Source organism: Opisthocomus hoazin, chromosome 9 (assembly GCF_030867145.1).
Source record: "Opisthocomus hoazin isolate bOpiHoa1 chromosome 9, bOpiHoa1.hap1, whole genome shotgun sequence".
Lineage (NCBI taxonomy): Eukaryota > Metazoa > Chordata > Aves > Opisthocomiformes > Opisthocomidae > Opisthocomus > Opisthocomus hoazin.
Window position 1 is genome coordinate 13,519,017 of NC_134422.1, and position 27,888 is coordinate 13,546,904.

The window sequence follows — 27,888 nt, forward strand, 5'->3', positions numbered from 1 at the left end:
ATTTCTCTCTTAGAAGCACAGAGTCTACTGGAAAGTACTTGGCCAATTCATTGCTTTTCTGTTGCCTGCCCTCAGTGGTGAGTCTGGATGAGTCTCCATATTTGACAACACTTCATGTAAACATGACTGGAGAGCTTTGTTTTTTTTAATTGGAGTATCTCTATTTCACAAGTTGTTACCTTTCTAAGGAACACCTGCTTTTTTGCCAATTATATAAGCTGTCACAGTTACAAAACTTGAGCTGAAACTTGGTTTGGTTTTTCAGTTCCTGGTTGGATTCTATACATGCCTTGTGTGAAGTCAAAACATGAGACAAATTATTCCCACTTCCTTTTGTACTGTGAAGCTGCATCATTTGTTGAGCCCGACAGAAAGAACTAGTTTAACAGTATTCCTTTTCTCTTTTGGATTAGAGTGCAACTGAGAAAACGAAGACACCAACAGAGCTTTTCTTTTCAAAGGGAATATACATTTCTGTTCTCTCCTGCTGCCTGATCTCCCCTAAGAATTTGGTATCTACTGCCCAAGATGTGCCATGGACATTTTGTTTCTTTGCAACACATTCTATTTATACACATTTTACTTACGCGCATCTATGTCCAAACTGTATGCCCTTATACATGTTCTACAATCTCAGGTTTTGCCTAGGAATCAGTTACCATCGATTTCAGGTCAGGAAACATTGAGAAGCAAGAGCCCAACTTATGAGGTCTGCGTGAAGCTATGATAATGATAACTAAGGAAAAGATTATTATTATTTTCAATTACAAATTTTTCTGCTAATCTCTCTTTCAAGAGATACCTTCAGATATCTCTTTTAATTATCTTTTACCACTCCTACAGTATATAATTCCATCAGAAATTTCTGTTGGTCATGAGCAGAGTTCTCCAAAGTATCATAATATCTGATTGATGTAGTAGATGCTATTTACCTTCTATCGCGTGCCTTTTGTCTAACAGGCATTTAGATATGTATGACAAATATTATGGGGAAAGAATTATGTTTAGCTGACTGTTGTTGTCACCAAGGAATACATAAAACTGCATCAAGACACTTAAAGATTCTTCTCACAAAATCAGTGCGAATCCCCATTTGTCTTTGCAAAAAACCCGAATATTCATTTATCTAATGCTTTAAATTTTCTAAAGTGCTTCAGACTTCACTGTTGATTATATCATATATTGCATGTGATTATCTGTATCAGGAAAAGATACATCCTCATTTGACAATGATTTTAATACTGTTTGAAGATAGGAATCATTATCTTCCTGAGACAGACTGTCCTCTTTCATTGTTTCGAAATTTTACAGGGAAGTAGGTTTACAACTGAATAAAGCGTGGTGACATGACAAAAAACTCCAGCTAACATTCAGTAGAAGAGAGGGTGTTTAGTCCAATTGTGTTTTTTTGTTTGGCATTGACACAAACTCTCCCAGTAGCTTGAGCTCTGAGCTTCCCACTATATATTAACTGTGGTAAAAAACACACCTTTCAAAAGCACACTGTGCATGTGGAAAGCATGTTAGAAAGCCACACAGAATCAACAGTTGGCTTCAATGAGCCTTCCTGTCTCTCCCAGTAAAATTTCTGCTTTTATAGCACATCCCGACTGTTGACTGAAATTACAGGATAGACCTGAAGCTTTTAATAAAACTCAGCTTTACAAAATCCACCAATTTCTTCCATTTCTTTGGATTTACATCCTCAAAAATAATTAAATGTACTGCCCTTAAAACAAAAACAATCAGGTAGTCAAAAATACAGCCATGCAGTGATAAAGTTAGCCTAAGCAGGAATAATTTCATTTTTATGAGTTGGAAAATGTGAGAGGTACGTAAGGCCAGCCAGCTCCTGCATTGTGAAAGCTATCTCTGTATGATACTGTAATTGCACTGGTTAAAGACCAAAGTTTTATAAACCCCCTGGGAGTGTTCCGATCTGGACTGAGTCTTGCCTTAGTCTTTGAGCAGCATCAATGCGAAGAAACGTGCTGAGCTTTAACCTCTTACCATGCCTGCAGCCAGCTCCTGGTAGCTGCACCAGCGCATGCCGTTGGGTCTGCAGACGGTCCTTCTGCCCCCTTGGGACGTGCTCCCTCTCGGTATGCTAACCCATTGCTCGGAAAGCCCCACAGGCTGCTACCCGGGGTGGGGAGGACCATATGGCAAGACATACGGTCCCTGTGAGGCCTCCGTATGTCCTGGTTGTGCAAGTTGCTGGAGCGCGAGACTGAAGGCCAAGTGTCGTAGACATCTCTGTGTCACGGCAGCACCAGCCTGTCAAGTGTTGCTCTGCCTACAAGAGGAAACATGGAAAACAAACCGAAACCCAAACTCCTTCCTGTCATCTGCCTTGAGAAAGGGAAGCTATTTAAAAATTTTATGCTCTGTAAAGATAAAATACTGGAGGTCTTTAGTTTTGAAGCTTCAAGTTGGAGTTTTTATGAGCGAAAGGAGAGGGATTCAGTTTCCTAGGAAGTCCGTGGGAGAAGGGACGCCTTGACTGTAGGAAACCCCAGTCCTGATACCTCCCACTAAATCTGTGTGAAGACAGCAGCTTAATTTAGAAAACTAAAAAGTCCAGATATGCTGGAGTATAAACCCTGTTGAAAGAAGAAGGCCTCACATAAGTTACCAAAAAGATATGGCATACAGCATGCACAGGGCTCCTCTTACTCCTGCTCTTCGCACTTCAGCATTCATATATTTATATTATACTGTTATGTTTGAAACAGTGCTGAAGAACCTTCCTCGCTGAGCTTGTTCCCAGTGGGTCTTCTGTGTTTGCCCCAGCTGGCACCGCAGAGCTGCCCAGTGTGGGACTAGCTGGTTCTCAGCTAGAGAGAGGGGAGGAGTGAGAGGCAAAATTAGCACCCAGTGGGAAAGGGAGTTTTCTTGTCCTGTATTTGTTTAACCCATCGTGCATGCTGGACCATAATTTGACCCCTAAATAGAGAATTGAATTGGTTGGTTTGTTTTAACTGAGCTGCTAGGAATCATGGAGAACCGTATGTATCGATTCGGTATGTTAAATCCTAGGCATTCTACAGATACAAATTCTGGATGAATTAACTTCAACAGAGGTTGAAATAATGAATGGACTGTTTTATGTTCTGAAGTTATAGTCCACTGCTTCAGCTCTAGGGAGCTGTTATGTTATTTTTTTTTTTTTGTCAATATGTCCCTAAAGAGAAGTTGTTCTGAAAGTGCTGAGTTTTTTCAAGGTTGCCAGCATTTCAGCTTCACAGTTTCAGAGGGTCATATAAATCTCTAAACAGCAAAGGAGTAAATGGAAATCTAGGGTTAATTTAGTTCTTGGATTGGAACAATTTCCTTTTTCTGAAAATGAGAAATTTAAAAACACTTTTAAAATACCGGCTATTTTGGTTATGCTGCTGTTCCTTGGTTTAAATCAAATGCACAGGAACCTGGTTTGCTATCTCTGACGATGTGCTACGCTTCTTGGAAAGAATCCCATGCAGAAAGACTATTAAATCATAAAATTTATGTTCTCTAAGCTCTGGACATTATTTGTAAGGTTTTTTTATTCTTAGCCTAATTCTAAACAGTTTGGCAACAGCACTTTATTGCCTAAGCTACAAGTGAAAATTCTAAGCATATGCCTATTTTTATTTTCTTGTTACATTTTGTGTGCTAATACACTGCTTTAAACTTTAATTTAGTGTAAGAGTGTTCTTTCAGTGTTTGCAGTAGAAATTTGACTTAAAAAATCTACAAATGCAGTAAACCAATCAACCATAAACAAAGGAGGTGTTAGTTCTTAATGTTTCCTGTGCTGTGGGAGATGGTAGATAACACTTCATCTATCATAAATCATATCTCTACAGCTGTTTTTTTGGTTTTTTTTTTCTTTACATAGGCGAAGAAGTCAAACCATTTACTCCTGAGAAAACCAAGGAAATTGTGATGTCTCTACAGCAACCTGCAGTCTTCTGTAACATGGTTGGCGACTGGCCAGCCCTGCACTGGAATGCGAAATACCTTTCTGCAGTGTTGGGTGGAAAGACAATCCAGTTTAGGCTTGGTCTGAAGACAGTGGATTTAGGTGAGACTGAGCTGGACAGGCTTTACATGTCACAACTCTTTTTTTAGGTTCTGCAATCCTCTGCGTCTCCGTTATCACTGTTCACTCTCTAATGTACTGCTTTTCACGTCAAGCTTTCTTTTTAGGACATCGGGTTTGGCCAACAGTGGAACTCTCCTTTCTTGTGTGTTTGTTCTGAGTAGGAAGTCTGGTGGGTAACACCAACTTAGAAGAACCAAGCGTCTCAGTTTTCTTTCCTTGCTTTGTAGTGTGTGTGGTCCTGGTCTTATACATGATTCAGTTCTTTGTGTGAGCTGAGCTTCCATACCCACAAACCTGAGTACAGTAAAGAATTAGCCAATTCACCAGTCTATCTTGGGTTTTTTCATCTGTAAAATGGTGATAATTCTCACCTTCCTCCAGAAGTTTTATAAGACTGTGGTGGTTTTGAATACTTTAAGGTCCTGTGATGAAAGGCGCTATAGAAGTATAAAGCATTAAGAAAATCACTTGACACCAGTGCAATGATTTCACCTCTAACCCTCCAGATTCGCTCAGGCACCTAGGAACATGCCATGGGAGAAAGACAATTTTTGCACTTGATTTTCAATGCTACAACTTTATTTCTGTCTGTAGCCACACAATACTACTCATGTTCATGGACAGACGGTGTTTCATACCAGGGCGGTAGGATACAGGAAACATGCTCCAAGGTGGCAATCTGCTAGCCACTGTAGAGGCTATGCATTGTTGTATTCATGCCCTGTACATCCTTTGCCCTCCCGACCACATACCAAAAGACGTTTTTCCCTAAGGTGTCTTGTCTCCGTTCAGTCTTTTTTTTCCTAGGCCAGACAAACCCAGTTCTTAAAAAATGTTCAATATAAGTCATGTTTTTTTAGACCCCCACCTAGCTGTTCTTTCTGTACTCTTCTAACCTTCTGCAGTTGGACTTTCTTGGAATGTAGGGTCTGCACAAAGACTCCAGATGAGGGTCTGCCAGTTCCTATGGAAGTGGTAAGATTACATCACATTATCTTACTTAACAACAGTGTGTGAAATTTGCTTTCTTTACGGCATCATAACCATATTATTTCATGTTCAATTTTTGCAAGAGAAGTGATGAAACAGAAAGAAGTGTTAGAGGGAAAATGTGTGGCATTTTAGGATTTCAGAGCATTTTACCAGCATGCATTAATGATGCGTATGCCATTCCTGCGAAAACAGATGTTATTTGTTCACTTTCTACAGATGGGATAACTGATGTGTAGAGTAAATACGTAGGTACACATCTTCACAGCAATTCCTCTGTAGTTCAGTGAAGTATCAGCCAGTTCTTGCACTACATGTAAAAGGCGTCTCGTTGCCAATAGGGAAGACACTTTGTTAATATATCTCAGTTGTAATACACAAGGCTTACCAGGTAAAAGGATAGTTTTGGTCCTAGTCTCCATTAATTAGCAGGCACTTTTTGAGAGCCAAATGGGTATGCCAACTGGGGAAGCTTCTGATGGGATTAATGGAGTGTTATGTAGCTAAGTGATGGATTGATGCTACCAACTAAGTAGATAAGTCATCACTTAACAATAACTTGCAGTCACTAGGGATATAGAGTGGATTTAAATTGGAATTTGTATCTTGAAGTTGCATCTATCTGTATTTTGCTTTTTTCTAAAGGCATCGATCCCTAGGGAGCAATCAGTTTGTCTCCAGGAACCTCTATTACATGCTAATGTGAGCTAGAATGTCTTCAAGAAGATGGGTAGAGCCTTCAGGGGTTATATTATAATTGAATGAGACCTGCGATGCTATAAAGAATTTGCATTGTAAGGATACATTAGTGAAGCCATTAGCTAAGACATCTCATAGTCTGAAATAATGTAATACATTTCATGTGCTGCTGTCATTTGGAAGACGGTTGATCTCACTCTTGCATGCTTAACATTGTTTTTCAGCGAGGCCCTCTCTTTGTTACCATTGTTCATGCTGACTTTCCCAGATGAAACAGAAGCAATGATGTGGTTAGAGAAAGCAACAAGAGAATACAACTACGATTGTATTGATCTCTGAATATTCCTGCCAAGTTTACAATAGATTAATTGCCTTAAGGCTAGACTGGACCACTTCTGCCACTGAGTCAGGAACAGGTACAAGAAAGAAACTGTTCTCCTGTTTGTAGGTGTACTTTGGTGTCACCTTGAAATGGCTGCTTCAGAGTTTCTGAGATTCTTTAAGCCACAAGGTTCATCTGGAAGCTCCAAAATTGTTTGAGACTTCTTACTATGACAACTTTTCATCTTTCTTTAGTACCACATCTGCAGCCTGGGTGGGGATTCCCAAACTGAAGATTCTTTAATATAAAAAAAGTGAGAACTGCAAATGTGGCAACTTGGTGGGAGTTGCTTGGGTTTTCCATTTCCTTTTCTAGCTGGTTTGGAACTCCCTGAGGCATATGGATGTGGAAGGCACATCTGAAACATGGAAAACATGGGAGCTAGCAGTGTTATTTGTGTGAATTATTTGTAACCTAAGTCTGTGTGTTTAATAGTATTCTGTCAGATGGCACAAGTTAAACAGTATGTGTCCATACGAGGGGAAAAAATACAGTCAGAGGATTAAGCATTGGCAGAGATAAGATATCTCCGGAGATAGTACCAGCGTTCATTACAAGAACAATGAAGGTGCTATTAATCATTAAATCCCTACCCACCTAGGTCCAGCCATGCTGAAAGATTTTTTTTGTCTGAGGTGAGATAACGGGTGGACAGCAGCTACAAGAGCTGAGTTTCTGGCAGAGAAAATGCAGCATTATAGCCCATCTGTCTGATGGCTACCTGGAGCACACCAGCAGTTACAAACGAAGAAAAAAGCTTCCACAGTACTGACTTCTGTATGCAGATGTTTCTTATTTTGACTATTTTCTTTGCTTCTGTAGTAAAGTGAATAAACTGAGTTTACTGTGAAGAAGCTGGAGGGAACAAGAGGTTGTCATGCTGATCAGTTATGAGTCACAAGATCTCTGGAGGAAATTTGTCTTAGAGATGCTGGATAGAGCTGATGCTGTCAGATATGCAGTTGGATAGAAAAGGGCTGCAACTTGGACATCTGCCCAAGAGATTTGACCACTAAGGACAGCAAAAGAATTCAAGCCTCTGAGGTTTGATATAGAGAGGGACTATAAAGGTCGCCATAGACTCAGTAGCTGAATAGGAGGCTGAAAATACAGTACAAATACCATAGGCTGAATAAATGTCACATAAAGCTGAGTTTTGAGATGGTTGTTGGAGTTCAATGTGGATGGTCAGGTTTTTGGTTTGTGAGTGTGCCTGTGCTTTGTTATAGCATTAAATGGCTATTCCTTGCTTGGATTATTCATTTAAATAATTTTAATTCCCCAGCGGCTGTGAATAGACATTTGGTTTTCTTTTAAGATTAAAGAAATGGAGGAGACATTTCACTTGCATTTTTACTCAAGCTTTAGGGTATTTTCTAAGGCTATTGTTTTTCCTGCATTTCCCTTAGTATGCATTGCAAACACTGCCTTTCTGAGTAGAACAGAATTTGGCATGTCAGGACCAGACCTTAACTAAGGAAGGGAGCTGCTTTCTCCAAAAAGCACTTCTTCCCTCTCTCCCTCCCTCTGGGTTCAGTCTGTGGCATTAGGTGGGAGAGAGGAGGACTGTCCTACCTCCAGATACCACGTCATCAAACAGCACTGGTAGCTTACTTTAGACTTATGTGTCTTAATCTATAATTTACCAATTACAAAACACCTTCAGCTTTTAGTCATGAAGTATTAGCAAACTGGTTAATAATGTTGTTGCTTTCAGAGGCCCATTGCTAACATTTTCACCCTAGTTGCAGTCTACAAATCCATCTAAGCAATCTGTCTAGATTGCCCAGATATGGCTTTTATTACTATTTATTTTTCCATAAGCACTCACACCTTGGTGCTGAACAAGTTATAAAATAAACCAAGAAACTTGCCCTGAGGAGACTGTATCCTAGAAGATAGTCTTGCCTTTCATAGTTGGAATTTTTTAAATGAAGCTCAGACTGAAATACAGTGTGAGGTAGAAAGAGCGTATTATTTGCCTTTAAAACACTTGCTCCTGAGTTATCTTGGAAAATAGGCAGTGTCCTGAGCACTCTTTGTTCTCATCAAAATAATAAAGATACTGAGCCACCTTCAGTAGTGCTTGTGGTTTTTATCTAATTTTTCCATCAGACCATCTTTTAGTAAAAGGATGTGCATTGCATTAATGACTGGGTGTCAGGAGAGGGCATTGGACTGCAGCCCAGACAGGGAATCAGATACAGGGGATTTTGGTTATTGCAGGTGATTTCTATGTCTTGTATGCAGTTATTAGGTAGGGAGCCCTTCTACTGCACAGCCCCCGGTTACGGATTGCTGAATAGTGGGCCTTATCTGACATTTTTAGTTAATGAGTTTGATAGCGGGGGGAAGGAAAACCACTACCTAGGCTACTACAATGGAAAATGGCAAAATGATAGTGATAAAGGTTTGTGAAAGCTGTTCTTCCACCCAAAGGGAACAAGAACATGTGTATGAGACTCTATGGGAATTGCTGCGATAACAAATTGAGAGCAGTAAAGAATGAAGAGCTGCTGCTGCTGCTGCACAGCAGTGAAAGGATCCATTTCTGAGCAGCTCTATGCAAGTTACGCGGGGTTAAACTGCAGCTCTGTCATTGCCATTCATGCAGGCCGCAGTAATTTTTTCTCAGTAGTGGTTATAGTAGAGTGATTTTATTTTTTTTTTAACATTGGATAAGTCTCTTTGAAGCTGGCACCATTAGCGACTGTGGGAAATGGAGATCTCCGATTAACCAGTAAAGTATGCTGTGATGTGGGTTGTCTTGTAGGCCTTCCAAGTGACCTGACCTTGAGCTGAAAGGCTGTATCAGTCAGCCTGACCAAAGCGTGACGGGAGCAAAACACTGCTGGTAAATAGTTTTTATGTCTGCCAAGGAACACCGCAATATGCTTTTGTCAGTCCCAAGTGAAAAATAAGGACACACAGCATTTTAGATGGATCATTGGCATGTGTGTGGCTCCATAATTCACTTCCTACACATTGCTGTGCTGATTTGGTTACTGGTTTAGTTGGGAAAGGGAAAGATCAACATGTCCATCTACATGAATCCAAGGAGACAGAATAAAATGTACACAAATACTTGTGTGCACATTTGCAGCTCACGCTTAAGAAGGGAGATGAAGCAAAGGACTGGCTCTCAGTTGTTTAGGGAACTTGGGCGTATCACTGAGTTACTGTGCTGAAGGGCGCCTTGTACATGAACAACAGTAACTATTGGTGTGCTTGTACCTCACAGCAAGTTCAAGGTAACTGTCATTCACTTAAACCTTACTGAAAAAGCCATAGTCTCAGATTTTAGTTACGGGTTAGGTGATGAGAACCATTTAATTGACCAGAGTCAAGCCACCTAGTCCCACTTCATATCTCATGTTACATTTAACCAGAGCTAAGAGAGAAACTGCATACTACTTTTACTCATTCTGTGCTCAATGCTTGTGTGATATTTGGCTTTTCTTTTGTTGCTTAGATCCTCAGTTTGAAACCAGGTGTAACTACGTGAAGGCTACACTTGAAGAGTTTTTGGCTTGGTGTTGCGGGCAGCCTTCTTGTCTTTCTGGACCATTTAGTTGTTATGAGTACTCCAAATATTGGGCTTATGCTGACTACAAATACATTGCCAGGATATTTGAAGACAAGCCAGAAATTTTCCAGGTAACGCATTAATATTATCTCTTCCTAGTTTAATCACTGCAAATTATCTAGCGTAGCTTTTGAAACCTCTGCTACTATCCCCTCTCTGCTCCTTTGGCCATATATTTTAAAATTTTGCAATAAAAGCTATGGGCTCTCAGGCTTACGGAGAACTAGTACCAAGTGGCAGCCCTCTAAAATTCTGGGTCTCCTTACATGCTTAAAAACAGCACCACAAGTGAGAAAAACAACTACCAGCTGGGCAGCACGCCCCTTCCCATTTGGCCCTGCAACATTCTTTGACTGGGCTGGCTCGGGCAGTTGTGTACGACCTCTGCAGCTGAACGCCTTCCCTGCACTTCTGCTGAAGGTGTGGAGGAGAGGGGAGAATAGGGTGTGGAGATGACAGGCAGCCGTCAGGCCTGGCATGTTGCAAACTTGAGACCCTGCCGCAGATCCACCTTGTACCCAGTTGGTACCCGAATTAACAGCTCCACTCGGGAGAGAGGATTTGACGGTATGGATTTGCTTGTAGCAACAAGGCTGTAGCATGATTTTGCTCTGTGTTTTACCTTGTGGCTGGTTTTCTCAAAATAGTACAGTTCCCTCCCTTAATATATTTAGGTTAACTGTTTGCAAGGTGGAGAGGTTCTGAGTCTGTGGGATTATTATACCTTGATTGTCTGCGGAGGCAGTAAAATATATGAAGTAACCTGTCCACAGAAGTACATAACCTATGGTAATTTCCAAATGCAGCTATTAGGACACCTAACTGGGGTATTTTCTTTTACTTTCTTCACGTCTGTCTGCTATTTAAATGTATTGGTTCATTCTTGCTGGTTCTCCTTGCAAATTGTAAGAGGGCAAAATGAAGGATAGCTATACAAGAGGTGTATTTTTTCAAAAGGTATGAAGAAAGAATAGTAAATGAAGCCTTACTCATTTCTACACTTTCAAAAAGATGGAATCATAATTCTCTGCAAACACTGTATCACTGGGATGACAGGGAATATGAACAGATAAGCCCCTTCAAATTAATTATATCCTCAGAAAGCATTTCCCGTGCTCCTTATATGTATTTTATTCTTCTAGACCAGTAAAATCAGTATTTTTCAGTGCTCAGTCTTTTTTCAGACTGTCTCCTTTCTTGTTGTTCTGTGGGTGGGGATGTAAGGTTTGGGCATGGAGACCATTATACCTTTCTTTCTGCCGTCCCTTCATTGGCACACTGAAACACAACCAGGGTCACATAACTTGGGCTGCACGACTGATACTGGGTCGTGTTGTCTGAACTAACTTGGGAGCTCCAGGCACGTTTCAGGCTTCCCCAGATCTTTGAGTGGCTTCCTCTATCTGTGGTCCTGCCTTGGTTTTGTCTCTTTCTGCCTCAACAGACAGCATTTTCATGTGTTTTATGGCACAAGATAACAGCAGCTTAGAAGACGTGAATAGCCTGCTGCTTCGTTCGGTCAATAAAAGCACGCTTGAGGGAAACCATTTTCCTACCTCCTTCTTCCCCTTGCCCCCATTCAAGCAAAATTGAGGTTCCAGGAATTGCATTTCTTTGCAGGTGTCATGCCACAACCTCATCACCTGACCTGTAACAAGCAACAGATTGTACTGCAGTTTTAGAATAGACACACGTAATGGTTATGCTGTGGATTTTTTTTGAAGTAGAATCTGGGAAGGAAAAAATCAATGGTGTTATGCAAGCAAATATGGTGTGTATCATCTGCCAGTTTCACAGGCATGGGAGAGAAATGCATCCGTCAGTTCCAGATTCATATGGCTTTTGAAACACTGCTACACGATTTATGCCAGCCAAAAGAATTCTTTGTAGAAATTCTGTTCCACTCTTAAGTGAATTTGATGATAAACCCTTTTTTCTTTTTAGATTTTATTTAGATTTACGTAAGGTGACTTGAAGGGGAAAAGAAGGCCAACTGCACTGTTATTTATAGTGATTAATAGGGCCATTCAAAAGTTGTTTGAAATTTAGATTGCACTGTTTATCATTTACAGTTGTGTGGGCTAAGGTAATGATTCCATTATTCTAATCTATGAGCAGTATCTAGCATCTTACATTTTTTGTTCAGTTGATATTTCATTACAGAATTTGAGATATAAATCAGAAGCAAGATATATGCGTGAAGTTTAAATAGAAATGAGACCTTTTAAAGTGACATACGGGTACAGATTAACTTCATTATAAGAAGCAAATGAAATAAATATAATTCACAAGTAATGTGCCATCTGTTATGGTTGGAACACCTTTTGCTGCATTTCTTCTTGCTGTGGCTTTTTATTGTAGAAAAGGAACCCACTGTGACAAGATTCCAGTAATCCTACCAGTTCCTTTTCAGTTCATTGGTTAAAAACTATTCTACCCAAAATTGCTTCAACTACTTACTACAGCTGCAGCATTTTCAAAAAGTTCTTTTAAATCTAATATTGATTATGTGTACTTTCTTTCCACTTAAATTGTAACAAAATACAAAAACTATTTAGCTGTGAGATTAAAGTGTAGAGATGGTGTTATGCTTAACTTTGTCACTGAAATAGTTGTATTGGATTTTAAATCTTGTGGCTGCTGAAATCTATAGGAGCAACTTTTTGATTTTTTGCTGCCTTTGACAAATGTTTATGTTACACTTCTGCATTTTTTTCAAATGATATCTTTAAAATCAATAATGCTGAAATTCAGAATGTTTAGCAACATCTAATTTTTGGGAAGGCTATCGCTCATTGTGAGGCTTTCCTGATACAGAGTCATGGCGAAGTCATCCTTATAATAACGTCTAGCTGTAGTTTTCCTCAGCCATAGATCTTAAAAAGGGATAGTCATCCACCTGTCTGCAAGCAGGTAGCTTACATACTTAATTAGAAGGCTTGGCTCCTGTTTGCTCTTTATAGACAGCGGAAAGAGAGAGGCTTTTCCAAGGGATGATTGAGAGTGCTTTGACAAGAGCAAGAGCCAAGCTTAAATTAGGTTCCTAAAGTTAGGTGATGTGAATGACCCTAAAGTGCTTTACTGAAATGGAACAAATACTGTTATCTTCCTTTTCAAGATGGGAAAAATAAAACTCAGAGATGAAGTGATTTGCCCAAGACCATCAGGAAGCCAGGAATTGAATCTGTTTCCTAAGGCTCAATCTGGGGCTCCAGCCAAAAGGCACCAGTATCTCTGGCCAGTATACTTCAAATGCTTTCCAACAAACAAATGATCAGGCCCTGCAGGTGACAGGGTCAGCTATGGAAAAATGGGAAAGCTTTATGCAAGCCGTACAGAGCCATCCTGCAAAACCATTGAACTATCTGAAAAATACCTGGCTGTCCCTCGTTCCAGCTGTCATCCCCAAGGGATTGCTCGTGGGAGTATCAGTGGACTGGGAGACTCCAGGATCATGTTCATAACAGATGCATGCCGGTTCTTCCCTTTCTTGCCATGTAATCGCGCTGGTTTAAGTTCACTGTCTCCACAGTTGCAAAGGCAGGAGAAGAATGTGTTCATTGAATAATAAGGAACTTAGAAAACCCAGCATACTGCGGGGGTGAAGTCATACCAGTGGGGTAAAGTCTGCATATCCAGAATACATGGAGAAGCCAGAGACAGGAGCAAAGAGAGAGCAAACATGCCACATGGATTATCAAATTGGTTTGAGAAGGGTATAGGGATTTTTCCTTCTTTCCTTCCTTCCTTCCTTCCTTTCATTGCTTTTTTTAAATGCCATATATCAGAATTTTTCCAGAAGCAATCCTGTGCTTGGGTGGATGGCTAAGACTGGAGAAACGGGGAAAAAAAAGGTTGTTTGAAAAGAAGCCACGTGTGGCCACGAGCAGTTGGGCAATCCTGCTGTAGGGCAAAGGGGTAACGAGTAATATGAAAGACTGGGATGAGAACTGGAGGCAGAAATCTGGGAGGCTGTGTAGTCAGACAGAAAAAGAAGGTCAGCAGAAGAAGCGCTGCTATAGAGGAGAATTTTGGAGGAAGGGGCACAGGCCACGCACGCGGGAACCCCAGCAAGGAGTAGCAGCTGCAGTGGATAAAGGGCAGCTGAGCAGTGGAGGGAGAAGACGAGAGACTCGGAGAACTGAGGGTGGGATGTGAATCAGTTCAACAGCTTGCGTAAATAACCTTTTCATTGCTGTAGGATATCAGGTGGTCTGACTTTGGTTTTCCTGGAAGAAGTGGAAAAGAGAGCACACTGTGGATTGGTTCTGAAGGAGCAAACACCCCCTGCCATTTGGACTCCTATGGCTGCAACTTAGTGTTGCAAGTACAAGGAAGGTAACAAGTGCATACACAAACAACAAATACAGGGGAAAGTTTTACTATGCTATAAAGTTAGTTTTGGACTCTTGAATATTAATTCTAGGTCCTGATTATTTTAGTTTTCTAAGCTCTCAATGATTGAAGAACATGAGAACTCTTTATAGGGAATGGCAGAACTTCTGGGGTCTGGAGTTTGGCTGGGTAACAAAGGTAAAAATTTTACACTCTTCTGTTTGAGGAAGATCTTTTTCTGATCTGTGTGTTGTGTGGTCCAATAATAAACATTTTAATCTTCTTAGGAGTTCCAAATTCAGGAATTTGGAACTAGGAGATAAACAGTTAAAAATAAAAATCCCAGAGACAAAATAGAAATAAACTACATTCGACTTTCACGATACTCTTTGTGCAAGAGCCTCTAGTAGCCTGCTAGAATTAATTTATAAGGGGAACATCAGAATGAGAGCAGCCAGCTGTGAGCAAAGTTGAAAGGGACACTTGAGGCTCCAAACTAATTTTAGAGCATGTGGCTTTGTTGCTGTGTCTTTCTGCCTGTTCGCATACTGTCTTTTTTTTCTTAACCCCAATCTTTTTTTTTCCCCTTTCCTTGTATATCGGCCTCAGGGTATTTTTGTTATCTATTATTGCTAGGGTAATGCTAGAGTAACAAAACAAGCTGCATGCATTTTTTAGGTTTGATAGTATAGAGTGGAAGGAGTAATTTGCCAGTGCGATTTGGATGTGATTAATTACTCTGACATTTTACAGAACAGTAAAATCATGGTGGTCTTGTGATGAAGGTGCAGGCTGGGAAGTGAGACCTGCTGGCTTCAGTGCTGGGCAGTGCCACAGGTTGACTGGCTTTAAGGCCTGAAGCAAATGAATTCGTCATCATCTTATCTGTAAGAAGGGTAACTCAGCTGAGCTCTCAGGTGGATTTTCATTCATGTTTATAAACAGCTTTGAGATCCTTGGATGAACGCGCAGCAGACACTCTGAAGCCCCCCTCAGCGCTGTGCTTTGCTGCAGCCCACCATGTAGACTTCAGATCACATCAGCAAGCATTATGCATTGAAGTCCAGACATTCATGTGTATTTAGGAGCTAGAAACCTCATTGAAAACCATGAGATTTACATATCTAAATATCTTCTAAGAATCCACCTAAATACTGGGTGTACTAAATAAGTACAGTAATCTAGCAGACCTGATACCTGCCCTGCCTCTTTGATCTCTGGCTTCAGGTGCTGAACTCAAGCCAGAGTTCCAGCGTCGTGTAGCAATTTTGCCTGCCTTCCCAAGACACTTCACCCCCCACTGATAGAAAAAAATCTCTATTCCTCTCGGGGAAGGAAGCAGCCTAAAGCCTTTGCATGGCCTGAAAAGGCGAAGTTGTTTTCCTCTTCAGAGCAAATCCTATAAATAGATTGCAAACTTCCACAAGCTTGTGAATCCTGTGCTTCTTCAGAGCAGAAAGATTCCCTTTTGAGACTCACAAACAAGACGGGGTTTGTAACAAAATATAAGCTTAGCTAAACTTAAATACATTTGCGTTTGCAGGAAAGCCAGGGATGACTCCTTAGGCCTTTATTGCTATCTTGAATTTCCTCCTTGCATCCCTCGGGCTTCTTAATATTTTGCTTCATAATATTGCTTTGTCGTGAGCCTGCAGGATTAACCCATGAGCCTCCTACCTAGTTATTCTCTGCCCCTTCAGAAGGTCTAGCTTGGAGGGCAAAATAAAGTTGCAACAGGGCTCGGGTTTCAGGAGAACTGTTTTTTTTGTGCTTACAGCCAGCAGTAGCTTTGGTAATTACCAAGAAATGTCAGCGGCCTATGGCACCTCCATCTGTGCCGATCTCTGCAGTTCTGGCTATCCTGTCTCTTCTGGTTTTGTGCCATTTGGCTGCTTTTCTCCGATTTTCAGATCTGTGACTTAGAACTGACAACCAGAAGCAGTAGGCAAAAAGCAAGGAGTGAGTACCAAGGGAAGGAACAAAAAAAAAAAAAAAAAAGAGAGTCATGAGAGTCTGAAACAAAGAGGAGAGCTGCACAAATTGTCCAGCTGTGCTGTAAAACACTGCCTTTACTTTTCCACTGCTTAGTGCACGGGTCACTCTTGTACTGATTGTCTGGCACCGCTTAAATGTAATAAATTCTCCCTTTGTGTATTCCTTTCTGGTTATTTCCATCACCTAAAATACTGCCATATAAAACTCCTATATCTAAATAACATATGTACCTGCTAAGATATTTCATTTATAGTACCCATAAAACTGGCACCGCCAGTTCTGGCATATTATTTTTCCTGTCTTTGATCTGGTCTATGTAAGTAAAACAGAGACATTAACTCCTGAGGAGACAGCCTGTGTCTCCGCTCTGCTTGGCCCTGTGCTGCAGTCCGTTGATCCGCTGCTTTGCTTGCACAGAGAGCAACCTAGACCATGAGTGCCCTTGTGAGCAGAACGACCCTGTCCTGCTCCATCTGGGCATTTAGTCGTACCAGTCAGTTCTTAAACCCAGTGGCCCACACAAGCCACATTTTCATCACGTGGTACCGATAACACCAAAAAATACAGGTGTTTCAGGATGCCTATATCTATGGATGTCTCTAGTTTTTATGGTATTTCCCTATCTGTGGCATAGGAGCATCAATGTGAGTTTTACTAAGAATGAGGGTTTTGTGACTAACAGCCAAATAAGTACTGTAGGAAACAGAAGATCATGTCCATACCCTTTACTGTTAACATGCTAAACACACAGTTCCCTCCTTTTAAAACAAACATGGGTACAGCAGCTATTCATTCAGTGAATGAAAGCACATTGTCTCCAACAGAACTGTTTCCCCTGGTTTATAGAGCATTTTTTAGTGCTCTGAGCATCTGTAAACGCTGCGTGTTGCTCTGTATAACGGAGGAAGTAGGAAGCAGATGGGAGACCTTTTTTTTTAATTTTATCTGCCTTTTAAAAATAATTGGTGAGAAGCTATAAATCTTTTCAGTTAAAAAAATTAAAAAGTGGAATATTTTAAAAACACTTTCAGGAGACAGACTGTAAGCACTGCCTGTGTTCTCACTGCGTAGGAGATTCACACAGCGAGGCAGATTTATGTTTTATTGAAAACCTTGCTACTGCCTTTAGTTCTTTGCTGTAACTGACATGCACTGAATATATTTTTATCTTCTATTTTCAGGAAGAGATGGCACCTCTTCCCACCTGGTGACACCAGCTGCCTTTATCCCACCAGGATCCCGTATGAGGAGTCCAGCATATTCAGCAAAGTCAATGTTGCCAACCCTGATCTGAAACGCTTTCCTGAGTTTAGGAACACAACAGCCCATGTGGTTACACTCAGTCCAGGACAGGTACCCTTTGCATATGAGCTTTACACCAGTTTGAAGATTCTAGTAAATTATTTAACGGTCTAATTAAGGGCTAGGAAATCTTAACAATCTGACTGTGGTACTTCCCTCCCCTTTCACCACTCTGCATTCGGGCTTGACACATTTCTCTCAGCACGGGAACTTTCTTTGCTCACAGTTACTCTACTAGACTTTTTTGTACAAAAACCACAAACATTTGGAAAGTTCAGTCAGCTGCTCAATTCCATCACAGTTCTTGCAATCACCTCCAATTTGTCTGCTTTAAAACTTTCTTGAACAGTCCTCCAACCTGTCTACTCTGAAACCAGTATGTTCCATAAAATGTATTTGATTAATGAGCGTGTAGAGCCAGCAAAGGAACTCATATTTTGATAGTGAATAACCTTCACCAGGGAACATTGGCCCAACTTGTTGCCTTAATAGGAAAGTATGATAATGATGATACTTGCATTTACAACACACACCATCCAGAGGTTTCGTGGTGCTTTGCAAGGATGTGAGGATTTTGTTAACCCTGTTTTACTGAGAAAGTTCGGTTATAAGTATCTGCCTTATAGTCACACAGGCAGACAGCAGCAGTATGAGAGCAGGGCTCAGGACTCTTAATTCCTAGTCTCCTGCTATAAATGGTGTTCTTTTATTTAATCAACATGGTCTGTATTTGGAGTCTGAATTACCCTTTTTCATTTGTTCAGCAGTGCATGTCCTTCTAAAGCACTCCTGGGCATCTCAAACTGTCAGGCCTTTCCAAAGGAATTTTGCTATGTTCCTTGCTCTGAACACTTAAGACAGTGGGGTTGCCGCTTCTAGAGCCTTTTCACCACTCTCCTACTTGATGCTGTCACCTTTTTTCACCTGCCAGCTTAGCAATTTATGTGAGTATTCCCTTGCCCCTAGCTGGCAAACCCAGCTGCCTTCAATAATTTAAAGAATGAATTTTTGCTAATCCAGGTAATTTTGAGGAGGCAGAGCGAGGAGCGCTCCTGTGAAGTGGTGAGATGGCAGACTGGAGCAGGATAATAGTTCCCAACAAGAGAATGATGTCTGTCAAGTGGGAAGAGTATACTCTTCTGCTGGTACAGGTGCAAATGGGGAATTTGTGATCAACCTTCATTGTTTGCACTACATTAGCTCCTAAAGCAAAGGATTAGTTTCACATTCTGCACTTTGTAAGGTGCAGTGTTCAATAATTTAAAGCACAAAGAACAAATTTTTACTATTGATAAAAACACCACATTCCTTCAGCTTTACATTACCCATGATCCCCAAATGCTATTTCAATTTATAATCTTCTTTGGAATGATAAAGTACGGTAGTGAACCTTTAATATGATCTTAATTTTAATTAGGCTTAAAACAATTACAAATAAATCTTTCTAGGAATAAAGATCTTGAGCCAGCTTAGTAATACAAGTTGTCTGCATTGCCATGAAGGAGATACTCTTTGGACTTCTGAAAGAGAAGGGAGAAGAAAAATAATGTAGAGGCAGTGATGGAGCAGTGAGGTATTGCTTTCATCCATTTTATCAATGCCTTTTGGGTGGTGCTTTCCAGCATCTCATTCAGAAGCTTGTGGGGCAGGTGTCTGCGGACTGCTGCCATTTGATGGAGAGGAAAGGAATGACCTGGAAGAACTCCTTTGTTAACAAGGGAGATGATCCCTAAATAATAACAACCTTGATACATGCTTAGCAGTGCTTTTCATGTAGAATTAATACAGTTTCTGCAGAATTTGCAGCCAGCTTTTTTTGTGATAATGCATAGCATCTCCACTCCTTCCCAGAGGGTATGCAGAAACATTTTGGATTAGCTAATGTAACAATAAAGCGCTGAAAAGTAAAGTCAAAGGTGTGCTTAGGTATTCAGGAGAGCGACTGGGTGTAAGGCAAGTGCAGCTTTGAATATCAAAAACTTCATGTGTCTAATGCCACCTTCTGGTCGTTGTTTGCTACAAGTCGTTTTGTCTGCACCCATTTAAGGCTTTAAAGCAAAATTCCTTCCTATAACATTGTACCAATGCACAATGCGTACTTTGACTGTGCCCTTTCAGTGTGTTGTTCAGATGTGAATCTCCCATGAATTCAGGTAGTTGGCTGAGACTTTAGGTTTTATAAGGTTTCATCCTATACTTGACCAGGGGCTGTGGGCTGAATTTCCACAGACGTCTTAATGCAACTTCTGGTTATACATTAGTGATCTGTTCTCAATACAAATTTGATAAAACTTAGATATCTAAATAAATAGCTAGCTGAGTAGTTTTAGGGTTTGCAGCTGTACATGACTATATCCAGAAAGTTACAAGCTCAAGTTGTATTATACAAACGTAGGGGCTTCTTATAAATATTTGGACCTGGTCACCTATGGGATGGTTTACAAGGCTGATTGGCAAGTATGAAGCAGGAGGTTGACTGCTAGTGAATTTGTGCTCAATGAACTAGAGACTTTCCACCCAAAGCATCAGTAATTTGTTTTATTTCTACAGAACTTCCTCAGTATTTCTAGTAACACTTTGATTGTTTTCACAAATACTGCTTAAAAGGGAAATGAGGCAAAACGTGTCTGTTCTAGTATCTTCCACCCCACACTCTGGGACAGATGTTAGAGAGTTAGGGTAAGATCTGCTACCCTCAACTTCAGCACCGTCCAGGACAGATGTCCTGTCTGCCTCAGTGGGAAGAACCTGGCACCTCTACAAGACGATTTGTCCTCCCTATCATAAACAACTACAGTCCTGCAGGAACAGTCATCCCATCTTGTCCTTCAGCGCAGGCTATAAGAGCCTACACACATAGATGCTTAACTTTGATGATGATTAAAAGCAGGAGAGAGGAGTCCCACCTGAAAAGGCTACAAAAAACCCTGAGATGCTATACAAATACAAAATCATTAATCACTCTTCCTCTGCCCCACTTCTCACCAGCTTATTGCTTCCTTCCTGCTCACTAATGTAATTATTCGTAATCCATCTTCCTCTTAATCCGTGGAACTAGACAATGTAGAGAGCGCATCTTGGTTTGTCTGCAGGTAGACACATGAGGCTCCACACATCTGCCCTCCTAACAGGGGGTCAGCACCTTGCCTGCAGGGCTCCCACAGGCAATGCTGTTCTCCCTCACGCTGCGCAGGGCAGGAGGGGTCGTGAGCACCAGGACATGTGGCCTTACAGGCAGCCCACAGCTGCCCTTCTGCCTGCGCTCCTGCTTCCCAGCCCTGTGTCCTGGGTGCAGCCTGGAGCCGGAGGAGCTGGCTCTAGGGGATTATCTCCGGAGCCCATTAAATGCTGCTCCAGGGTTGGCCAAAGGCACTGCTCTTGAAGGACACGACACCTAAGGGCACGATGAAGCTGCCTTTTCAGTGTTTGGGGCAAAAGATAGAATCTGGGATTTTGGCACTGGGCTGCTGAGTACTGCATCCAGTTTCATTGTTGCTTTTTCTGCTTAAAGCTGCTCCAAACACTTTCTGTGAGACTAATCCATACAGTTTCTCTATTGAACAGTATTTCTTGATGTTCATCCTGAATTTGTTATTTCTCAGTTCTAGTCTGTAGCTCTAATTATTCCTTCTCCTACCTTGGTTCCTTCAACTGGTGGACGACAGGTTAACCATGAGCCAGCAGTGTGCCCTGGCTGCCAAGAAGGCCAATGGCATCCTGGGGTGCATTAGGAGGAGTGTGGCCAGCAGGTTGAGGGAGGTTCTCCTCCCCCTCTACACTGCCCTAGTGAGGCCTCATCTGGAGTACTCTGTCCAGCTCTGGGCTCCCCAGTTCAAGAAAGATGAGGAGCTACTGGAGAGAGTCCAGTGGAAGGCTACAAGGATGGTGAGGGGACTGGAGCATCTCTCCTATGAGGAAAGGCTGAGGGAACTGGGCTTGTTCAGCCTGGAGAAGAGAAGGCTGCGAGGGGACCTTATAAATGCTTACAAATATCTCAAGGGTAGGTGTCAGGAGGATGGGGCCAGGCTCTTTTCAGTGGTGCCCAGCGACAGGACCAAGGGGCAATGGGCACAAACTGGAGCACAGGAAGTTCTGTCTGAACATGAGGAAGAACTTCTTCCCTCTGAGGGTGACGGAGCCCTGGAACAGGCTGCCCAGGGAGGTTGTGGAGTCTCCTTCTCTGGAGATATTCAAGACCCGCCTGGACAAGGTCCTCTACAACCTACTGTAGGCGACCCTGCTTCGGCAGGAGGGTTGGACTAGATGACCCAGAGAGGTCCCTTCCAACCCCTACCATTCTGTGATTCTGTGAGCTGCAGAGCACAAGACATGGAGGACCCCATGAGTGCACAAAAAGCCAAAGGTGGAAGCTGAAAGTTCCTGACTCTACTTTTCTGCCTCTTCCCTGAGCTTCCCTCGGTCCCTTGCCTGGGTCCCTACGGACACAGCACAGCGGCAGCCCCATTCCCTTCCTGTTCCCAGCGCTTCTCCCCAGGGCTGCATCGGTGTTTCTGCTGGCCGTGGCCCTGGGCAGGCACCAGCTCAGGGGAGAGGCAGGGTAAGAAGCACCTTCCTAGCACCAGGGCAGCCAAGCACTGGCTAGGACGGGGTATGGCTGGGATGGCAGCATTCCTGCAGAGTTGGCTATGCATTTATTTATTTTATTTTTCATTGCCAACATTGCAAGGAGCTCTGGGATTTGCTTGGATCCCCCCACAGCCCCCCCCCCCCAATCTCTTTCTTCCCATCAGACTGGTGTTCTTCGGTGCTTCCTTTTCTTGTGCATTTAACAAAACATCTTCTACTGAGCAGGAGTTTCTTGGTATAATATTTCACTTCAGACTATGCTCTCTTTTTGAAGCAATTCCACCCTTGCCCTGCCTTTGCACTGTATCAAGTTAATCGTGTCCGTTGAGGATTTAAACCTGTTCTGTTCTCTGTGCTGTACAAGTCCTCAGCGTTGCTCTGCTTGCTCTCCCAAGTGTTCTCTTTGGTTTCTTTCCTCCCGTTACAGACTAGAATTCTGTTTTATCTTTTCTGGGATTTCTGTCCTACTTTGACTTCATTTGCTAGATTTGCCTATCACTAGCCTAAATATTAAATCTATCTGATTGCTTGCTGTTTAGATCAGTATCTTCCCAGCCCACAGCAAAACTAGATATAGTTTGTAGAAAGCAGGCTAACATAATATTATCTTTTAGCCTGGAATAGTTCTGTCTTGCTTCTGCACTTCACATTTTCCCTTTAAAATGTTTGCTGCATTTTTTTTTGCACGCGCATGTGTGTGTGTGTTATTTCATTGTGGTTTACTTTCTCATTTGCTACTGAAATGTAATTTGAAATGTAGCTAAATCTGCATCCCATATTCATAAACATATGGAAGTCTGATTATTTTGTTGTGGAACTGATAGTTGGGGGTGGGGAGGTTTTTCTTTGGTTTTGTTGTGGGGTTTTTTTGCTTCTGCTTTGCAAACCTAGAAGAACATTAGTCTGTAAAGGTAGAAGAATCCTACTCTACCTCTATCTTTGCTGGATTATTTTTTTGGTTTTCTGTTACTTCTGCTACTCCCTTGCCAGCCGTAGTTTTTGGTTTTAATTACTTTTTTTTTCCTTTTCTTCATCTTACTTAAAGTTTTAGTCCTTTTGCTTTTTAATAATTTCAATATTCTTGCTGCCATAAATCCTTATTTTAGCAATCATAAGCTTGTCAAAAAATAAAGAGGGAGAGCAAGTGTCTTTATGGTACCTTTTCTGTCCTGAGTCACAGCTCTGTAGCTCCTCTATAAATTGCATCAACAAACAATGGCAGCTGCAGAAATACACAACTTTGCAGTTACTACCTGTAACCTGCTGGCAAGCAAAATCTGATTAGTCTCTCCAAAGACCCAAGTTCCTTCTCTTTAGTTTGAAAGAACTGGACTAGTTGTGGGCATTGTGTTTTCCTTCTAGCTGTACCTCCTCTTTCGAAAACAGTTCTGTCTCTACTTTGCACATGAATCATGCTGAGCCAGCACCTTCCATTCCTAATCTCTACCCTGGTTTTTCCAGGTAGCCCCTCTTACTGAAACTCACACACTTCCCTTAATTGAAGTGGATAGAGAACTGGCTGAATGGCAGAACTCAGAGGGTTGTCATCAGCGGCGCTGAGTCTAGTTGGAGGCTGGTGACAAGCGGTGTCCCCCAGGGGTCAGTACTGGGCCCAGTCTTGTTTAACTTCTTCATCAACGACCTGGATGAAGAGTTAGAATGTACCCTCAGCAAGTTTGCTGATGACACCAAACTGGGAGGTGTGGTAGATACACCAGAAGGCTGTGCTGCCATTCAGCGTGACCTGGATAGGCTGGAAAGCTGGGCAGAGAGGAACCTGATGAGGTTCAACAAAGGCAAATGCAGGGTCCTGCACCTGGGGAGGAACAACCTCATGCACCAGTACAGGCTTGGGGTGGACCTGCTGGAGAGCAGCTCTGCGGAGAGGGACCTGGGTGTCCTGGTGGATGACAGGTTAACCATGAGCCAGCAGTGTGCCCTGGCTGCCAAGAAAGCCAATGGGATCCTGGGGTGCATCAAGAAGAGTGTGGCCAGCAGGAGGAGGGAGGTTCTCCTTCCCCTCTACACTGCCCTGGTGAGGCCTCATCTGGAGTACTGTGTCCAGTTCTGGGCTCCCCAGTTCAAGAAAGATGAAGAGCTACTGGAGAGAGTCCAGCGGAGGGCTACGAGGATGATGAGGGGACTGGAGCATCTCCCCTACGAGGAGAGGTTGAGGGAACTGGGCTTGTTCAGCCTGAAGAAGAGAAGGCTGCGAGGGGACCTTATAAATGCCTACAAATATCTGAAGGGTGGGTGTCAGGAGGATGGGGCCAAGCTCTTTTCAGTGGTGCCCAGTGACAGGACAAGGGGCAATGGGCACAAACTGAGGCACAGGAAGTTCCGTCTGAACATGAGGAGGAACTTCTTCCCTCTGAGGGTGACGGAGCACTGGCACAGGCTGCCCAGGGAGGTTGTGGAGTCTCCTTCTCTGGAGATATTCAAGACCCGCCTGGACGGGGTCCTGTGCGGCCTGCTGTAGGTGACCCTGCTTCGGCAGGGGGGTTGGACTAGATGACCCACAGAGGTCCCTGCCAACCCCTACTATTCTGTGATTCTGTAATTTGCCTCTTGCTTTTGTTCCCTTGCTACATACTCCCTCTGCACCATACCGCAATTCCCTGGTGTCTTCATCCACTTCTTCAGCATGTTGCAAGCTCACTCTTCCTCTGCGAGTCTTGCAGTAAGGACCCTGTTGTTGGAAACGGCTGCTTACTCCAGAAGCTATGCCTTCTTCTGCTGTACACAAACATTTTCCAGGCTTCATCATTACATCCTGTCATTTGGGCAGCACCCAGGATCTTTAACAGAGTGCAACCTAAGGTCCTCTATAGAGCAGCCGAGTGGGCTTTGTACAATTCTGCCATCAGTGAAACATGGGCAAATACCTGCTGACAGATAAACCCATTGCAGCTAATGCAACTGCACTTTTCATTTGAAGTGTAGGTTTCTACAATAAAAGCACTGTCCTGAAATTTGTTCTGTGTAGAAAACATGTTTTGGCTTTGGTCTGTGTAGGGCTTCGTACACTTTTAGATGTCAGGAGTAACTAATTGGTGATATTTTTTTAAATAATGGCCCTCAACAGTCTGACTTCCTTCTCTATTTTGTATGCTGTACTGGATTAAAGTACAATTTCCAAATGTTTTTGACCTTTAGAGAGCCAGTGCTTTTTTTGTTTGACTTAAATTGAAACCTGTGGAGAACATTTTGTCCTGTGGCCCAAATGACTCTGCTCCGATTGTCCTGTAAGTGTTTGCAGGGCTAGGGCCTCGGTTGTTGCTTCCTACACAGACATTTTCTCGTTAGCTGTGTTTTGATATAACGAAGCACAGGGCTATCTAGACAGCAGAACATTCTTTTAAGTCATTTATGTCTACCAAGAAAAAGAATTGTCTGGCATTCAAGGTACTGATCATTGCTTCACTTTGTCCATCCTGAAATGTATATTTTTATCCATGTCTGACAATTTTTACTGCATGTCAAAAACATCTTTTATGCTTTTCTTGATAGTTCTATGTTAATCTAATGTTCAGTAATCTGTAAAGCTTATACTGTATCAACAAAATAACATTAATGTCTTTGTACCATAAAAGCTGTGGGTTAGAATCAATTTTATGTCACAGCTATCATCCTGATATAGTTGCAAAGCTCTGATGTAAACTAGATTATTGTGATTTCTGGGATACCTTCCTTTAAAAGTCTTATCTGCTAGAAGTGACCAGTTTAATACAGGTATTCACCAGAATTACAGCTACAAATTGTTAATCACCCAGAAGAGCATTAGGATACCTGCTTTTTGGGGAAGCCAGCTGGCAGTCCTTCTGAAGGAACTGGGAACCCTGTTCAAGTTGGAGAATCTACAAAAGAATTCTTGCTTGGCTGAGACTTTCTCTAAAGCCCTGCTCTACTGCTACACCAGCTGCACTCCCTTTGTGCAGCCAGAGCTTGCTTGTGTAGAGCAGCTGTAAGGTTACAATCCTGCTTCAATGGGAAGGAGTTTAGGTGAGAGGTAGTTCTGGGTTGTGTCTGCTGCTGATATATAATATTGATACAACGGGAGGAGACAGTGGGCATTTAAGTCTTCAGAAAAGGCTCTTTAGAAGAAAGAAATGAAGATCACCACCCATCCCTATTCCTTGCCTCATTCTGCCTCTGCATCCCACATCACCTTAATTAAAACACCTTATCTTTCTTCAAGCCTCTGCTGGAACCCTAATGTGATGTCTCTGATTCCAGGTCCTGCTTGTTCCAAGGCACTGGTGGCACTACGTCGAATCCATTGACCCCATCACTGTCAGCATAAACTCTTGGATTGAACTGGTATTTTCCTTTTTGTATCATGGTGATGTAGCACTTCCATGTTTGCATATATTATAAAGAGTAGGAAAGATAATGAAAATAATCCCATCCCAGATTTGATGGCCTCAGAAGACACTTTTGAGCAGTTTCAGCAGTGCTTACATTTACATAGCATCTTTTATCCTCAAGATCCCAGAAAACTTTGCAGACTTGCGTGTTCTACTAGCATCATTTGTCAGCCACCACTAAAATGCAGCTATGCTTTGCCAGTAGCAGAATATTCAATTCAGGGTTTTTACTAGGGAAAGCAGGGGGAGAAAAAGAAGAAGCATCTCTAGCAAGAAAACAGTGAAAATAATTGTGACCTGAGCAGAGAAATTATGCCACTCGGAACTCAGGCTGTCTTTCCTACTTAGCTGCATTGAGCAGGAGCTTTTGTAAGGATCAAGGCTGAAGCATTTTGTCCCTTTCCTGCCAGGTTCAGCGCTACTGGCTGTGCGTTATTTGGAGGCTGGCAAGGGAAGAGCCCTTATGGATACAGTTTTTCCTGAAGAACCTTCCAGGGTTACAGATTGAAAGCCCCAGTTCAGCAGAAATTACATGCAAGTAATCAATCAGGCAAACAACTAAACGCAAGCTAAACTTCTCATGTCCAATTTCTTATGGACTAGCTAGCTTTGTGCTAAACAGGGGACAAGACAGCAGCTTCACCTCAAGCACATGCTTACATGCAAAGCCAAGTTAGAATTTAAATGAGGTTAGTGTGATAGGAAGGGGGTGGCAGAGGATTTTTGAATTTTCATTTCTCTGTGATAGTTTTGATTTGCCTGGAGTTGGATTTTCTCAAGTATTTAATTAATTTTCTTTTCCTCAGGCTTTGATTTTTCTTGCTCATGTTAACCAGTATGTATGGGATAGTTCCAGGGATATCATCTCAATGCTCCAGAAGGTTTTCTGATTCAAATTACTTGATCATTAATCCTAGCTTAATATAAAAAAGACCCTTTGAAATGATCTGTGAAAGCTACCTCACTATAAGACTTATTGCCTTTTTTTTTTTTTTTTTTAAACCTTTATTAGACTGAAATCTGCAGGGGAATGAACACACACGTTCAACTGCTGTTCAAAGACTACATGATATATTTCTTATACCAACATCAAACCAAGCATTTGCAGAGTAGAGGAACTCACTTGGGTGTTTCCCTCATGGAGAAATTTTCCAGATGAGACTATGTATTTAGAAAGGACAGCAGGCCCACAGCCGGCACGGAACTGTTACACAGCCCTAAGTGCAGTCAGTCTGTCTCCAGTGCCAGAGAAAGCACCAGCAGTGTTGTAGAGCAGCCATTAAGCCTGGCTTCCATTTGAGCAGCCTTTGAGGTAATTCAGAGGAGCTGGCTGTATGCCCCCTACTTGGGAAGACCCTGATGTCAACACACACACACCGGTACCCTGAGTTGTGCCTCACAAATGGTCCCACTCGTGAGGAGCAGGTGAGCACCGGATCAGCTGTGCCAGGCTGGTGACTCCCAGGCAGCTGGGTGGTGCGTTAGCTGTAGCATTTCTAGCTGTTCATATGTGCTGCAAGAATGAAAAAATAGTGGAGCTAAACTCCATGGCCTTCCT

At 42.2% G+C, this 27,888-nt stretch overlaps 1 protein-coding gene across 1 annotated transcript in view; it reads left to right on the forward strand.

Annotated features, from left to right (window-relative positions):
• The window catches only part of HSPBAP1 (HSPB1 associated protein 1), a 41,122-nt gene that overhangs the window by 8,595 nt on the left and 4,639 nt on the right, over positions 1-27,888 (forward strand). The window contains exons 2-6 of the mRNA XM_075429818.1: positions 3,881-4,066; positions 9,631-9,815; positions 13,946-14,082; positions 17,256-17,427; positions 26,200-26,283. Of these exons, the coding sequence (XP_075285933.1) occupies positions 3,881-4,066; positions 9,631-9,815; positions 13,946-14,082; positions 17,256-17,427; positions 26,200-26,283 (764 nt within the window). The remainder of the gene's footprint in view (positions 1-3,880; positions 4,067-9,630; positions 9,816-13,945; positions 14,083-17,255; positions 17,428-26,199; positions 26,284-27,888) is intronic.